General features: G+C 38.4%; 1 protein-coding gene across 2 annotated transcripts in view; it reads right to left on the bottom strand.

The window, feature by feature from the left end:
• Window positions 1-1,945: 1,945 nt before the first annotated feature.
• UBE2J1 (ubiquitin conjugating enzyme E2 J1) overlaps window positions 1,946-17,689 on the bottom strand; it is a 40,007-nt gene continuing 24,263 nt past the window's right edge. Inside the window, exons 6-8 of one of the 2 annotated variants that reach the window (XM_060205480.1) lie at window positions 15,312-15,441; window positions 13,990-14,034; window positions 1,946-7,843 (exon numbers count right to left, since the gene is read on the bottom strand). In XM_060205480.1, coding sequence (XP_060061463.1) covers window positions 7,565-7,843; window positions 13,990-14,034; window positions 15,312-15,441 — 454 coding nt within the window. In that variant the 3' untranslated portion in view covers window positions 1,946-7,564. Of the gene's footprint in view, window positions 7,844-13,989; window positions 14,110-15,311; window positions 15,442-17,689 lie in introns of both variants that reach the window. The other variant, XM_007533533.3, reaches the window with a different exon arrangement.

The raw sequence follows: 17,689 nt of genomic DNA, 5'->3' as shown, positions 1-17,689 counted from the left end.
TACCCAATCAAATATTTGATATTGATGCCTGTTCACCCCCATTCCCACCCCTACCCCAGTCACAAACTCCAAGGCTTTGCCCTCCCTGCTGTTTAGTGACTGGCCATTAGCCAGCAAGTTTGTCCTCCTGTGAAACTCTGCTTCTGCTGAGACCTAGAATGGCTTTTGTTAGAACTGTTATATATAAAAAAATAATTAAATCTCTCTGAACATTCCAGCTTTTTGCTGAGATCACTAATCTGTCACTCTGGCTGCATGAAACCAGCCTGTCACATCTGCTGGGGAGTCAGCTTGGATTCTGAGTGGATTTACAGGGAGGACTCAGCGGCTAAACATGCCTGGGGACACCAAGCAAATACAAAAGTGACCTGTTCTCACTGGGTCACTTCACTGCTTGTCCTAAGAGACTATTTGCTCTCGGGCTAAGGATGCCTGCTCACCTCTCCCCCAAACATACATTGTTTCAGTGAGAAGCCATTCTGTCAAAGCATAAAACACATCTGGATTTTTTTAAATATTTATTTCCTTTTGTTGCCCTTGTTTTTTATTGCTGTAGTTATTGTTATTGGATAGGACAGAGAGAAATGGAGAAAGGAGGGGAGACAGAGAGGAGGAATGATAGACACCTGAAGACCTGCTTCACTGCTTGTGAAGCGACTCCCCTGCAGGTGGGGAAGCTGGGGGTCCGAACCCATATCCCTACGGTGGTCCTTGTGCTTTGCCGCCGCCTGCACTACCAACCGACTCCCCACATCTGGATTTTTAAGATCATAAATTATTCACATTATGTAAACTCATCACTCAGATCAATTTTCTTTAATCCTAAAGCATCAGATCTCAAATTAGGCTTGATTGTTGGGGGGTGCTGGGTCATGGCACACCAATGTGGGGAGAGGGAGCTTCCCATTGAAGCAGTGCTGCAGGTGTCTCACTTCCTGTCTCCTTCTTCCCTCCTGATTTCTGTCTATCAAAAAAAAAGAAGGAAAGAAGGAAGGGAGGAAGGAAGGAAGGAATGAAGGAAGGGAGGGAGGGAGGGAAGGAGGGAGGGAGGGAGGGAGGAAGGAAAGAAAGAAGGGAGGGAGGGAGGACAAAAATGGCAGGAATGTAAACCTCGAGCTGAGGGGAAAGGTCTGGATTAAAAATAAAAGGTTATTTGGCATCATCAGTATATTGTAGCAGTTTAATCACAGTATTTACCTTTGCTAAGAAATTCCAGGGAGTGGTCCAGGAGTTGGCACAGTAAATAAGCATCGGATTCTCAAGCATGAGATCCTAAATTCAATCCCTAGCAGCACACACACGTGCACAGTACATGGTTCTCTTTCTTTTCTCCAAGTCTTAAGAGCAGACTCCTGGAGAATCTTAACTCTTAAAAAAAAAAAAATAGCTGAGCAGGCAGGACAAATGCACAGAGTGAGAAGTTGGCTATGAAAATTAAGTCTATGGAGAGAGTAGCCAACAGGCTTAATGTTGTGAAGGGGGGACAAAAAGAGGTGACTGAATCTTGGCAGCTGGGTATCCATCCACTTCAGTTAATAATAGTTTTCAGGTTACATAGGAAAATGGGATTGGGAATAATTCAGTGTAGGGAATAATTTGTCACTTCCCAATCTGGTCACTCAGAAACTACCCAGGCAATTTTCTTTAGAGTCTCACTTCTGATAACAATTAGTGGAAAAAGGTAATGCCCATTTAAATGACTTCATATGTTTTGTTGCAACGATCTCCATGTACTTCATATCATTCAGGACAGGCCTGTAAAGGACCTGGAACCCTAGAATTGGGCTTGGAAATTGGGGTTTTTGTTTTTTTTTTTTAAGAATTAATCAGTTGTACTGTTTCATTCCAAGTGCAACTTCTGGTCCTACCAATTTTTTTTTTTCTGTCAACTTGTCTTATTTTCAGTAACCTAACTACTGTGATTGCAATAGAAAGGACACCATACTGGTATTTTAACAACAGCTTTATTGAATTATTATTCACATACTAGTCACCCCCTCCAAGTGGTTTTTTAGCATATTCAGAGTTGTACTATTATCACTACTGTCAAAATTTTAGACTATTTTCAACTCCCCCAAAAGAAACCTCATATCCATTCCAAGTCACTGCACATTACCCCTCCCCCTTTCATCCTAGGTAATCAAACAAGTTTGCTTATTTCAGATCAATGGGATCATACAACAGCCTTTTGTGGTTAACTTTACTCAACATATTTTCAAGATTCATCCATCTTGTAATATGTAACGTTAACTTTTCGTTGTCAAACGATATCCGCTCACATAAATACAACACATTGTGCCCCACCCATCAGTTGATGGACACTTGAATGCCTTGCCTGGGGCTATTAACAACAGTAGTGCTATAAATATCCACACATTCACATACAAATTTGGGAGATATTTTTACAGATCTTAGAACAGATACCCAGGAGTGGTATCTGTTAACCACTGGGTCATATGGTTAATTCTGTGTTTGACTTGGGGAGGAAAATTGCCAAACAGCTTTGTAAAGTGACTACACCTCTTTACATTCTGATGAGCCATGTATGAGAACCCCAATTTCTCCACATCATCAAAACTACTGTAAAATAGTAACTCCCTATGACCTTGACATACATTTCCCTAATGACACTGAGCATCTGTTCACTGACCATTTGTGTATCTTATACAAATGCCTACACAAATTCGTTGCCATTTGAGATAGCGGAGTGATGAGTTCTTTAGATATTCTGTATTGTCATTTTACTTTCTTGATGGTATTCCTTGAAACAAAGGTGGTTTTTTTTTTTTTGGCAAAATATAATTTATGTTTTCTTTGGTTGCTTGTGCTCTTAATTTACCTACTTTGTTTTCTTCTAAGAATGTTATTGAATTTCTCCCCTTACAAAAACTAACTCAAAATGGATCTACTATATATGTTGTGAGTTGGTAGGCATGATAATTTTAATATTTATTCATTTCTCTGAGACCAGAGGATTAGCCCCAAAGGCACAAGCTCTTAACTGTGGGAGAGCCCCAGTAAGAATACGATGAGGTTAGATTAGGCCAGAGAGCAAAGCAAGGACTCGGTCGCACACAGCTGTGTCCTTCCCTAAGGGTTTGGCCCTTTTTTTTTTGTCAGTAATGAGAGACAAGATGAGGTCTCTATGTTGGAAGACTCTGGCTGTAGTATGATGAAAGGGACAAGACTAGAGACATGTTAGAGGTTATTGCACTAATTGAGAGGAGATGATAGCTAATTAGGATATTGTCAGTGAGCATAAGAAGTGAAAAAACGCTAGCTGATATGGTAGAGGAGACAGGAGATTAAAAAAAAAACTGGGTGACAAAGAATACAGTCTTTGGTCAAACAAGGTATGAATAGTCACTGGTTTTATTGAGCAGCTTAAACTAGATCTGAAGGCAATTGTTCAAAAAGCATACCTAATGGCTTTGAAGTAAAGTAAGCCTCCCACAAAGGCTCTAAAATACACATCATTCTCGAGTAAAAGTCAAGTACACTAAATGCCTTCACCATTCTATACTTACTTGAAAGTAATACAAACAATATAAGCTCTTCAGTACTTCTGTCAATATATCTGCTCAAGTATTTGGAATAAATGTGTGAGGTTTGCTTGTTTGCTGATTCTGGACTATAAAAATGGTAGGAACATATCAGAAAGTTCACAGTCAAAAATAACAAAAACAGTTTCTTATTCTCTTGAAATAGGAAATGAAAAACAATTTTAAGTCTTCTGTAAAAAAAACACTGAGAATTTTGATGAAATTTATTTCAGCAGAATAAAATAATAAGCAGCATGAAAATATAAAGTGCTACATATAAGCCTCACGACACATAAAATGTGAAAGGTTTGAATAGTTATAGGTGAAACAGACAATGTTTTTTCTCAAGCATGCGATTTTAACTAACTTAATATGTAGTCATATGCTATGTAGACCAAAGGGGAAAAAAAAAAAATCAGTTACCTAAATCCAAAGATTGGGGAATGGTGTTCTAAGTCATTCTTTATCTTTCAGATCTTAAAGTCAGTTTTGACTTCATGCTTTAAGGACTTAAAGTGTGTGTGGGGGCGGGGGTCACTGAAGGTCTGGGCACAGTGGGTTAAGTGCACATGGCGCAAAGCTCAAGTACTGGCATAAGGATCCCACTTCAAGCCTCCAGCTCCCCGCCTGCAGAGAAGTTGCTTCGCAAGTGGTGAAGCAGGTCTGCAGTTATCTTATCTTTCTCTCCTGTCTTCCCCTCCTCTCTGGATTTCTCTGTCCTATCCAACAACATCAGCTGTAACAACAAAAACAACAGAAACAAGAGCAACAAGGGCAACAAAATGGGAAAAGTGGCCTCCAGGAGCAGAGGATTCATAGTACAGGCACCGAGCCCCAGCAATAACCCTGGAGGCAAAAAAGGTGGGGGGCATTAAAAATTTTTTGGGGGTGGGGGGCTGACAGTGGCTCACACACACATTACTATGCAAAATGAACCTGGTTCAAGCCCTTGGTCTCCACCTGCAGGAGGGCAGCTTTATGAGCAGTAACACAATGCTGCAGGAGTCTATTTACTTTCCTTTTCTCTCCTCTCCCTCACCTTCCCCACCTCCCACCCACCAAAAAAGAAAAAAGCCACTGGGGATGGTAGAGTTGTGCAGGCACCAAATCCCAGTGATAATGTTGGTTGCAAAACAGAACAAAAATGTTTTCCTGAAGAGATCCTTCAGGTTTGAGTAAGAATGGACCCACAGATTAATTTTGCTAACTCCACAATGGGGGTCAGATTGACAACGTACACATTTTTAGGCAGGATATATGAGGGGAAAGGGAAAGAGCAAAATGTCACTTTCAGATAGGTTTAAGATGCTAAAATATACCAATAACAAGCAAGAAGGTGACCTGTCAATTGATGGTTGAGAGAAGAGACAAATCAAATATAAAGGACATGCACAATGCAAACATTTCTGGGCCTCATGAGCTTTAAAATAATGTAGTCCGTGAAATATGCACTGAGGTCAGGAGTCGGGTGGTAGCAGAGCAGGTTAAGCGCACATGGCACAAAGCGCAAGGACTGGCATACGGATCCCAGTTCCAGCCCCCAGCTCCCCACCTGAGTCACTTCACAGGCAGTAGAGCAGGTCTGCAGGTGTCTATCTTTCTCTCCCCGTCTTCCCCTCCTCTCTCCATTTATCTGTCCTATCCAACAACGACATCAATAACAAGAACTACTACTACAACAATAAAAAAACAAGGGAAACAAAAGGGAAAATAAATAAATATTAAAAAAATATGTACTGAGGTCATAGATTCAAAGGCTGGCTCAAATTTGACTGAGCAAATAAAGGAAACATTGCCATGTAGTTTAATCTTAGCAGAGACTGTGAGCACGGAGACTTCCTTCCCAGTTGGTAATACTATCTGGTCTCCCCAGAAGAGTCAGTGACCTCCAGCTAAGCAAGAGAGACCAACAGCACTGAAAACATAAAACATTTTTAATGTGCATTACCCTAATAATATTGAGCATCTTTCCTCGAGTTTGACCACTTGTGTGTATCCACTTACTTACATAAATGTCTATACAGTAACTCCTGGTGTTCCAAAACACACCCTCAGAAAGCATTTTCTCATGGCAATGAAGTTATAATATGGCCACCTACAATTTCCCTTACATGTTGAGGTCTTCATAAAGTCCTTGAGGTTTTTTGTTGTTGTTGTTGGTGGTGGTGGTGGTGGTGGTGGTGGTGGTGGTGGTGGTGGTGGGGTTTTTTTTTGTTTGTTTTGTTTCTATCAGAGCACTTCTCAGCCACGGTTTATGGTGGTGCTGAGGATTGAGCCTGGGAACTCAAGAGCTTCATGCATGAAAGTTATTTGCATAACCATTAGCTTTTTAGGTTTACCAACTTCAGCTGAAAATGTAATACAAAAAAAAAAAGAAAATCTAATAGAAATAATCTGCAAACATCTTTACATTTTTAACTTACTGAAGTTGAAGACAACTATGTACTGTATAATAGTATACAATTAAGTTTTTAATTTAAACATAGGCAATAAAGGAAAATTGACTTAAGATGAAAATAAAAATTGTCTGATGGTTCAAAGAACCAAAGAAACCGTAACAGGAGTAAAAATTAAATTTGCCCTTTAAGTAATTTTAAAGATTATTTCTAACTTACCCATAACTTCAGCTAGTTGGAAGCATATAAGGACTTGGTGAATACCATTCCTAAAAGTACTCCAGATACACTGTGGACTAACTTCTGTGAACTGGTCTAGAACCTAAACACCATTTACAACAATGAGTTATAAAAACAAAACTAGCAAGTGCACTTTTAAAGAGTAACCTATTTGAAAGCTTGGGGGAGGGTACCTACAATAAAAGTTAAATCTTTATTAACAATACTCTTCAATGCTGCTGAATATTTTCTGTGATTGTATGTTCTCACCGGGCATTATGCTAAAATTATCCCATATATTCCATAAAATTTTGCACTGGAAATGATTTCTTCCATTTTGATTTGGTGACTAAATTCTAAGTAAGTATTTTTGTAATTTTTACTACTGCTACCTGGGCCCTGAGTTTTCTATTAAAATGGTGCATGAAACAGTCCAACATTGTGCATATTAGTGGAATAATTAAATTTATAGTGATTACAAAGCTAAGCATAAAAGAAAATACATCTCAAAAGATACATTCTAAGCAGAGCATACAGTCGAATCTGAAAATCCTCCTACTTCTAGAGGAAAAAAAATCAAGCAATTTTGTGGCTTGAACCATTCCTTCCTTAAAACAATGATCTATGGAAGATTTGTTCTGTATTTCTTTAAACCTGTGGGCCTATTGGAGAAAAAGGAATGACAGCATTATGAAAGAGTTTACAAAGCATTATCTCCTCTTGTAATAAGTCCATAATTAAGATGCAAACTTATTTCCTCATAAATGTTTGACTAGAGTATCTATTTTTACTGAAGGATTTTTTTTTTCTTTATTGGGGGTTTACTGAAGGATTTTTTAAGTACACAAAGACAATAACTGAATGGGCAATGCTGGTATGTTTCCTATGAAAGACATTTTAAACAAGCTATTTGAGGGGTTTCACATTCCCTTTCAACTCTTATTTATTTTTTTACATAATTCTACATAAGTAGAAATTAAACACTCAACAAATGATACTGTGTAGCTAGTAAGACTCATCAGAACTCAAAATACCATCTTTTATCCAAAACTTTCAAAGGGCTATACAGAAAAAAAAAACCCACAAATTTACATACATAAAAAGAAGCTTAGGCATGAGAAACAAACTATATATATCCCTGTAAAGCAGAACAAAGAGTTTTACTTCCAGTCCCTTAAACGAAAAAGGACAGAGTCTGAACATCTATCTGTATACTGAATTTATAAGGACAAAAGAAAGAAAGAAAGAAAGAAAGAAAGAAAGAAAGAAAGAAAGAAAGAGAGAGAGAAGAGGGAGGGAGGGAAGGTAAATACAAAATAACCCTTTTGTAAACAATTCTTGGATTATACCCAATGCAGAATGTTTAATGAAGCAGTTGAGTCACAGCTCTCAAGACACAAAACAATGTTATAACTCAAAGTCAAATATGTACTCATTGGCCAGATATATTCGTCGGAATATTAGAGCTGCCAGTGCCAGAGTCAAGATGACAATCAGTACAGCTGACCCGCCATGATCGGTGTGGTTCTCTCTTGGTTGCTGGCCCTGGTTTACATCCGGTGAAGTAGACAACCTTCGCTGACTCTGCTGCTGGGCCCGGCGCTGCCGCGGGCTCAGGGAGGTATTGTTAGCTACTGGCTGGGCAGGCTGTTGAAGGGAAGCTGCCGAGAGGTTCTGGACAACATACTAGGAAATTGTAAGAAATTGTGTTTGAAATTGGCAAAGAAGACATATATAAGTGCATATACTGTTATCTATTCAGGAAGACAGGAACTTAAGAGTACTAAATATGACAAAGGGCAAAACTGAATGTCAAGACTAGTTAACTCAATTATCCTAAAAACCAGCAAAACAACTTACCTGAGTATTCACCATGTGGAGAAGAAATTTATCAACAACAGGTAAGGACAGAGTTTACCCATATTCTTCACAGATGACTTTCTACCCTCCCTCAGCTATAATTCCAATAGTATCTGCCACACATTGGGGGGTGGGGGAGGCGGTAAAGAGAAAAACTATTTTCAGTTTCTGCTTGGAAATCTGCCATCTTAAATGGCAACACACACACTCAAGCAGCATGTTGTTCATTACCAAAATTTCTTTCAATATTATTTTACTACATCAATGATTTCCAACTGCTAGATCTTTGCAGCAATACTGTTGCAAAAATTAGATGTGGTTTTCAAAATAGGCTTTCCCTTTCTTGCAATTCCCAGAACTGGGTTGAGCGCAAGCATTAGAAGAATCCTTTATAGTGTGTTTGAACTATGTCAAGTTATAATGTCAAAAAAATCCTGACATACAATCAATTTTCCCCCTCTCATATTAATTAAATAGTGATTTATATGACTACAATTTAATAGGTGTGTACATAAACACCATTCCCACCACCAAAAGATTGTGTCCCATCCCACCAACCCACCCCCACCCCTACCCCCACCCCTGCCGGCCCAGGAAGCTGCATGTCCATACAGTCATATAAATCACTATTTAATTAATATGAGAGGGAGAAAATTGATTGTATGTCTAACAAAGGGACTTTTCAAAGTTAACCCAATTACCAAATAATGTGATGTTAACAATAACTATCCATTGTCTTCTTGAACCCTAAGACAGCAGGAACATCACATTTCCACTATAGAGCATAAACTTCCCCCAGTCCTGGGACTCTAGGGTAGGGCCCACTTTCCCATATGCTTCTCCCAATTCTTATCAAATAATATTGCATCCGCTGATCGCAACCTAATCAACATAACGAGTGCCACCCCAGCATGCTTCACTTCAGACTGTGTCCAGAGACTTCGGGTGTGGAATGACAACCCTTCAGCCTCATCACTTGGGTGAGACCTTTCCTTTCATAGTATTCTCTAACTCCCTCCCAGATGGTTCACGTCCTAACAAAGTCCCAAAACCTAGATATAGACCAGGTTCCAGGAGATAGAGCATATGTCCACACGTATCCATAAACCAGGGCAAATATATACCTGAAAGCAGTAGTACACTAGAGTTTGCAGTGAGTACCCCCCAACACTTCATCTCCACCATTCCAACCTTTAGGTCCATGATTGCTCAACAATTTGTTTGGCTTTGTATGTTAACTCTCTTTTCAGCCACCAGGTTCCAGATGCCATCAGGATGCCGGCCAGGCTTCCCTGGACTGAAGACCCCACCAATGAGTCCTGGAGCTCCGCTTCCCCAGAGACCCACCCTACTAGGGAAAGAGAGAGGCAGACTGGGAGTATGGATCAACCAGTCAACGCCCATGTTCAGTGGGGAAGCAATTACAGAAGCCAGACCTTCCACCTTCTGCAACCCACAACGACCCTGGGTCCATGCTCCCAGAGGGATAGAGAATGGAAAAGCTAGTGGGGAGGGGACGGGATGTAGAGATTGGGTGGTGGGAATTGTATGGAGTTGTACACCCCCATCCTATGATTTTGTTAATGTCTCCTTTCTTAAATAAAAAAGAAAAAGAATTGCAAATGACTAGCGACTAATATAAATATTCAATTTTAGCCCAAGCCAATAAAAAGACAAGTTTTAAATAAATAAAAAAAAAATCCTGAATATGTGCTGAGGAAAATCTGGTGTTAACTATGGGAGTTCAATGTATCTATATCCTCTGCTTTGGCACACTAGTTGCCCCATCAAAGTTATGGATGTTGACATTTTTCTACCCTTCCAATGACAGCTAGGTTACAGTATGACTACAGTGTGTAACCAAATAATTAAAAATATTATTCAAAATATGGTTTTGGGCTTGATTCTGCAGAGCTGGTGTCTCACACAAGCATACTTTCACTACACTTGGTCAACTTATTCATTCAGCGAGGAGAGAAATGCCATGGTACTGGGGCTTTCTCTAGTGCCGTGGAATTCCTATATGGTGTCAGGTCTCAAACCCAGGTCCACAAACATGGCAAAGCACCTCCCCTACCCAGAGAGCTGTCACTCACACCCCAAAACATGATCTATAAAGAAAAAAGCTCTACAAAATGTCAATTCAATTTGATTTTGCAGACACTTTAATTTTCCCTCTAATAACGAATGGCCCTTAATTCTTCCTATTGTAGGAAACTTTACGCTGATTGTCAACACATGTTCTTCAAAATGAATGCATTTTATTGAGAGCAACTTTAAAATTGAATAGACATAAAAAGCATTTTAAAAAAATACTTTCCACTAGAGGAATTTTCAGTATTTAGAAGAAAAAAGAACTGAGTAGGTAGGGCTGGCAAAACAGCTGGCTAGTGTGCCCGATTTGCCATCAGCATGATCCAGGTTTGGGCCTGGCCCCTGCCACACTGGAAGAAGCTTCAGTGCTATGGTGTCTTTTCCTTTTTCTGTGTCTATCTGCAAAAGACCCTGGAGCAGTGAAACCCCAGTGACTGTCCCGCTGCCCCCCCCACCCTGAACAAGTAAATAAAGTAATTCTAATATTTTTGCTAAAAGGCTTTAAAAAAATAGTGGGGGTCAGGTGTACTGCACCTGGTTAAGCACACACATTACAGTATGCAAGAACTCGGGTTCAAGAGCCTGGTTCCCACCTACAGGGGGAAAGCTTCACGAGTGGTGAAGCAGGGCTTCAGGTGAAGCAGGGCTTCAGGTAACTCTCTGTCTCTATCTCCCCATCTCCTCTCAATTTTTCTGTCTCTATCCAATAACAAATAACTTTATTTAAAAAGTGGGGGGTACACTGGTAACAGCTATGAGTCTGGTTACCTATAAAGGAAATTATCCCCCCACCCCCCTTTTGCTGGAGCTTCACTACCCTGGGCTGCATTTTTCAGACAGAGAAGGAATGGATGAGAGACATCAGAACATCAAGGTTCTCACAGTGCTGTGGGTCTGGGAGATAGAACCTGGGAGGTATACCCATGGCACAGCAGGTATCTTCCCAGGTAAGCTATATTGCCATCCTGAAGAAATTACATTTTGGATATGATGTCCACTTCAACATCAAAAAGTTTAAATAATCTCAATTTCTCTTTTTAAAATAATTTTCATAGTCATAAATTTATTTTTTAAATATATTTTATTTACTTATTTATTAATGAGAATGATAGCAGGAGAAAGAACCAGACATAACTGGTACATGTACTGCCAGGGATTGAACTCAAGACCTCATGCTTGAGAATCCAATGCTTTATCTACTGTGCCACCTCCCAGACCACACCATCTATTTATTTTTATAATAACTTTTCAAACCTTTACAAGAGAGAGAAAAGCAAACAAAAGTACCACTCAGTTCTGGCATATATTGTACCAGGGATTGAACCTAGGGCCTCAGGCATTCTCTGCTCTGGTTACCTCAGTTCTGTAGTGAGGATCCAAAAGTTTAAAAGCATTGACTAGATGCTATTTTACTATATGCACTTAACAGAAATATTTATAGCAATATATTACTTTAACTAGGTTCCTATATTTCAAGTGCCTTTTAGATGATATATTACTGACTAAAACCTAGTGTTATTATGTTCTAAAATTTATTTAACACAACTACAGCAAAGGAAAACTATACCAGACCCTGAGGAACCTAAATTATTTAGAGTTGAAGAACTAAACAAGCAAAGTTTTGGCTTTTCATACTGAACTGCCACATAGGTAATCAAGTGGCCTTTAGCTTTTTTTTAATGCTATAGGTTTTGTGGCAGGACACCTAAGCCTTTGTTTGCCTTCAACTGTTCAAATACACATATTACAGAATGAAAATTTAAGTCATAATAGTCTTCATTTCTTTAACAAAGATCAAGTAACCATTTCCAAGTATGTGGAAGCATGTGAATCAAAAACAAAAATTATAGGTAGGTCCCTTGTAATACATATATAATTTTCTGAAATGACCTAAAATAAATAGCTGCTGTAATGGAACTTTGTGTCTGCTTTTTAATAAGAAATGGATTGACTTATGCACACCCTCAATTCCTAGGAAAAGGTAAAATATCTGATAGGCTGGAAGAACATAAAACTACTATCAGTATTTTTCCCATATATAAATAGCTAAAATATCTGCATAAAAAAGCAGCAGATGGCCAGAGGTTATCTCCTGTATTTAGATTTTGGGCAATCTCCTGCCCACTCAAGGATAAAAAACCATAGCTTATCTGGGATTTGATGTGTAACATCTTAACAGATTTATATTACACTTCCATGTAAAGCAGTCACCAATAATCAAAACCAGGCTTCAATTATTTCCATAGTGATCAGATTAGACCATCAGATTGAGATAATTTACAAGTAAATTCAATTAAGAGCTTAACTTGCAGTTACAGTTTATTGCTTGTCAGTGTTTTAACCAGGGGTTGGTTATCAATTAATCACATCTATGAAAATAATTCTAAGTCATATACTTTAAAATCAGAACGAAAAATATTATGGAAATAATCTTATCTATGCAATCTAATTTATATAAATTCCTTACCTGTAGTCACACTACTCTTTTAAAATACTAACCCTAAAATCCATTTATTCAATCAGCAAAGATGTGCTGACCTACTATATACAGAGCACTAAGCCAGGCATGGAGGGTACAATATAGAACAAAAAAGTCCTGCCACAAGTGATATATATTCTTGGAAGTGGTATAGGTAACAAGTAATCAGAAAATAAAGTGCAACTAAAATAAGTCTAGGTAGAATACATATCAGAGGGACTGACCTAGATTTGAAGTAGACTAAAAACAGATGTAAATATATCACAAATAGTAAGAAGCTATCCTTACAGGTATAAAAAAGATCACCACTCATTTTTGTAAGCGAATTGCTTTATTTGAGGGGAGAAAAAACTATATGAATAAATTTAGAATTCTAGAGCCAGGTATTAGATAATTCAAGATGCTGGAGCACAGGATTTTCACACCTGAGGCCCCAGAGGTCCCAAGTTCAATCCCTGTTATACCATATGCCAGAGCTAAGCAGTGTTCTGGTCTCTTCCTCTTTCACACAAATAAATTTTTTTTTAGTTTTTTAAACATTTTTTATATTTATTTATTTATTTACTCCCTTTTGTTGCCCTTGTTGTTTTATTGTTGTAGTTATTATTGTTTAGTTATTATTGTTGTCATCATTGTTGGATAGGACAGAGAGAAATGGAGAGAGGAAGGGAAGACCGAGAGGGAGAGAGAAAGACAGACACCTGTAGACCTGCTTCACTGCCTGTGAAGCAACTCCCCTGTAGGTGGGGAGCCAGGGGCTGGAACCGGGATCCTTATGCCAGTCCTTGTGTTTCGGGTCAAGTGCACTTAACCTGCTGCGTTACCACCCGACTCCCCCCCAAATAAATATTTTTTAAGACATATAAAAAAACCTTTTACACTTTTCTATATATACATTATTTATTATTAGATAGAGAAAATGAGAGGAGGTGGGGAGATAGGGAAAGAGACAGAGAAATACCTGCAATACTGCTTCACCACTCATGAAGCTTTCCCTTGCAGGTGGGGACCAAGGCTTGAACCTGGGTCCTTGCTCAACGTAATGTGTGTGCTTAACCAGGTGTGACACTGCCTATCCTCCCCCCAAAAAAAATCATTTTTTAAAGAGAAAACAAGTAAAACTCCATAGGTAGTAAATTAGTGCTTTACTTGTACTCTCAAAATTAGAAAGAAAAAGAAATGTATGTGTAGTAATATCAAAACAAAAATAAATACACTTAAAAAAAATGGAGACCCAGAAAGTATAAGTAACTGCTTAGGATATTACAATTTATTAAAGGGAATTGGGCTAAAATCCATTTGTAAGGAGAAACAAAATAACTATTTCACCTATGGATCTCCTCCTGCTACTGCCAATAATGATAAAGATGTAAGTATATGTAAGAGATAAAATACATACCGATGTACTGGCTGTAGCACCCTGGAATGTTGTAGGTATATTGTCCTGTGAATCATTAAGTGAAAAAGCCTGGTTTAAATCTGACTCAGCCATAGTCTTTCCAGATGAACTGACTTCTGCCTATTAAAGAGGTAAACCGAAGAGCAGTGTTATATGAAGAAATGTAAATAATAACCTACAACCTATTACTAAATTCCACTTAACTATAACTTCAATATCAATCAACTATCAGTCAATTCAGTGCTGAACACCCATAATGAGAACTGGAACAGCATCCTACAATCAAACCACTTAGTATTTCCTCAGCAAATCCAATATTTATACTAATATACAATAAAATTAAATGAAATATGCTTCATAGTTTCTAAAATCTGAGCTTTTGGTGCACAAATCATATCTAGCCCTAAAATCTTCAGAGAAATGATTTTATAAAAGTCTAATAGGAATCCTCAGAAGGAAGAAATAGCTAAAAGTTACAAAGCACCTCCAGGTACCACAATAAAAAAAAGGCCAATTATCTCCTAAGAACTAAACTTGGAAGGACAGGATAGAGGTGATGAGAGAGAAAAGGCAGAATACTGCATAAAGCAGGTTGATACTTTTTATAGAACCTCATTAAATTCCAGAAGCAATAACATGTTTTGGGTAAAATATTTGCAGAAAGGGGAGATACTAGGGAGATAAATCTTGTACATGAGATTACACATGGTTATTTTCTTCTTATAGCTTACCCATATTTCTTTCTTTCCTTCTTTCTTTTGTCTCCAGAGTTATTGCTAGGGCTCGGTGCTAGCACTACAAATTCACTGCTTCTGGTGGCTTTTTTTCTTTTTTTTTTTTTTGGATAGGGTAGAAAAAAGTTGAGGGGGGAAGGGGAGATAACTAGACAAAGAGACACCTGCAGACCTGCTTCACCACTTGTGAAGTGACCAACCCCCCCCACCCACCCCTGCAGGTAGGGAGCCCGGGGCTTGAACTGGGATCCTTGCTCTGGTCCTTGTGCTTCCTACTATGTGCCATCATCTGGCCTACACATCTATATTTTCTACAATAATGCCTAAAGTAAGGCACAAGGAACAGTTCTAAGTGCAATGCATGTTAAGTACTAATACACTTAATTCTCATAAGAACCTATAAGATAAGCACCATTATTGCTTACAGATGAGATAAAATAACAAAGCTGTTATATGTCTGATAGCAATCTATTAATGAGCAAGAAACCTGTTAAAGAACTATACTGGATTACTTTTTAATCTCAAAGAAACATTTGGCAGTAAGCAAAAGGGTCACATAATTACAATTTGCTTACAAATCTATAGTACCTTAAAGCTGATTCGTCTAGCTAATTCCTTGGCTTCTTGGTCAGCCTGGCTTGAATCACTTCCAGATTTTAAAGGCAATAGGACATCCTTCATTGTGGAGCCACAAACGTCACAACAGAAATCCTGTGACCTGGTAGAAATGAAATTTGACTTATACAATCAAATATTTGAAGGTTAACTCAAGAGACTTAAGTGTTGAATTATTAAATTTAAAGAATATGAGATAAATTCATTCTGCTGCATAACACAGTGGCTAGATTATTAGATTTGCAAGCATGGTTGCCCCAAGTTTGATCCCCAGTATCATATATGCCAGAGGGGTGCTATGGTTCTCTCATTTAAAAAAAATCTTTATATAGATATATTTCCAGGGCAGGGGTAGATAGCATAATGGTTATGTAAAGAGACTATCATGCCTAAGGCTCCAAAGTCTCAGGTTCCATCCCCGAAACACCTTAAGCCAGAGCTGAGCAGGGCTTTGGTAAAAAGAAAAAAAAAAAAAAATTAGATGTATTGAATAGAATATTGAACAACAATACCAGTTCTGATGAAACACTCAACAAATACGAAAGTAGTACTACTTACATATTTGTTTTACACAAAGCTATATTAGAAAGTTAAATAGCAAATATTGAACATGTGTGAGTTCATTCCCTGATACTACATGAAAGAGAAAATAAATATAAGTCTATCATAACTAAGAACCTAAATACACAAAATAGAGAAGTAGAGAAATAGACCAAAAAAAATTTTTTTACATTGTAGATGAAATAGTTAAATAAAAGTATCAAGAGAAAAGGTCAACATAAAAAAGCAAGTGCAAACAAATGCTCACTGCCGGGAGTCGGGCGGTGGCGCAGTGGGTTAAGCGCACGTGGCGCAAAGCGCAGGGACCGGCGTAAGGATCCTGGTTCAAGCCCTCGGCTCCCCACCTGCAGGGGAGTCGCTTCACGGGCGGTGAAGCAGGTCTGCAGGTGTCTATCTTTCTCTCCCCTCTCTCTCTGTCTTCCCCTCCTCTCTCCATTTCTCTCTGTCCTATCCAACAACGACGACAACAACAATAATAACTACAACAATAAAACAAGGGCAACAAAAGGGAATAAATAAAATAAATATTTTTTTAAAAAATGATAAAAATGAGTGCTGGGGAGGATGTGGAAGAAAAGGAGCCCTTTTACACTGTAAGTGGGAATATAAATTGGCCTAGGCCCTCTGGAAGCAAAGTATGGAAATTACTTAAAATATTAAAACAGACCTATCATGCAATTCCTCTCAGTGGAAATAAATTAACAGAGATTAAAGCAGAAATAATTTAGACAGAAAAATACATTCAGATTTTCAATGAAACTAAGAACTTACTCTACAAAAAAAATAAATAACAAACCAGACAAATTTTCAATCAGACTCAAAGAGAAAGCAGAAAAATGTTGATATGCAAATCAGTAAGTAATACACCACATGAGTTAGGTCAAATATCATGTGATCATTTCAATAGATGAAGGAAAAGCACCCAACAAGACTCAACATTTTTCTACAATAAATAACCTCAACAAAACATATATAGAATAACATATCTCAACATAGTAAAGGCCATTATAACAAATTCAGTAAACATTATGTTCAATGGTGAAAAACTGAAAGTTTTTCCTCTAAGATCAGGGAGACAGGTTTCTATTTTTACCACTATTATTCAATATAGTGTTAGAAGCCCTAAGAAGAGCAATTAAAAAGAAAAGGATAGGGTGAGCCAGGCAGTGGCACACCTGGTTAAGTGCACACATTACAGTGTGCAAGGACCCAGGTTCGAGCTCCTGGTCCCTACCCGCAGGGGCTGAAGCTGAGCGGTGAAACAGGTCTGTAGGTGTTGCTCTCTCCCTCTCTATCTCCCCCACCTCTCTCTATCTCTGGATATCTCTGACCAATAAATGAAGATAATAATAAAAAAATAAAAGAATAGGGAGTCGGGCAGTAGCGCAGCGGGTTAAAGCGCACATGGCGCAAAGCGCAAGGACCAGCAGAAGAATCCCGGTTCTAGTCCCTGGCTCCCCAACTGCAGGGGAGTCGCTCCACAGACAGTGAAGCAGGTGTGCAGGTGTCTTCCCTGTCTCCCCCTCCTCTCTCCATTTCTCTCTGTCCTATCCAACAACAACAACTACTACTACAACAATAAAACAACAAATAAATAAAAAAGGGAACAAATAAAAAAGGGAATAAATAAATATTTTTTAAAAAGGATAAGGAGTAGATAGCATAATGGTTATGCAAAGAGACTCTCAAGCTTGAGGCTCCAAAGTCCCATGTTCAATCCCCTGCCCCACCATAAGCCAGAACTGATGAGTGTTCTGATAAAAAAAAAAAAAAAAGATATAAAGGTAATC

Source organism: Erinaceus europaeus, chromosome 13, assembly GCF_950295315.1.
Source record: "Erinaceus europaeus chromosome 13, mEriEur2.1, whole genome shotgun sequence".
Lineage (NCBI taxonomy): Eukaryota > Metazoa > Chordata > Mammalia > Eulipotyphla > Erinaceidae > Erinaceus > Erinaceus europaeus.
Note: the sequence above shows the minus strand (reverse complement) of the source record. Positions and strands in the feature narration are given on the sequence as shown.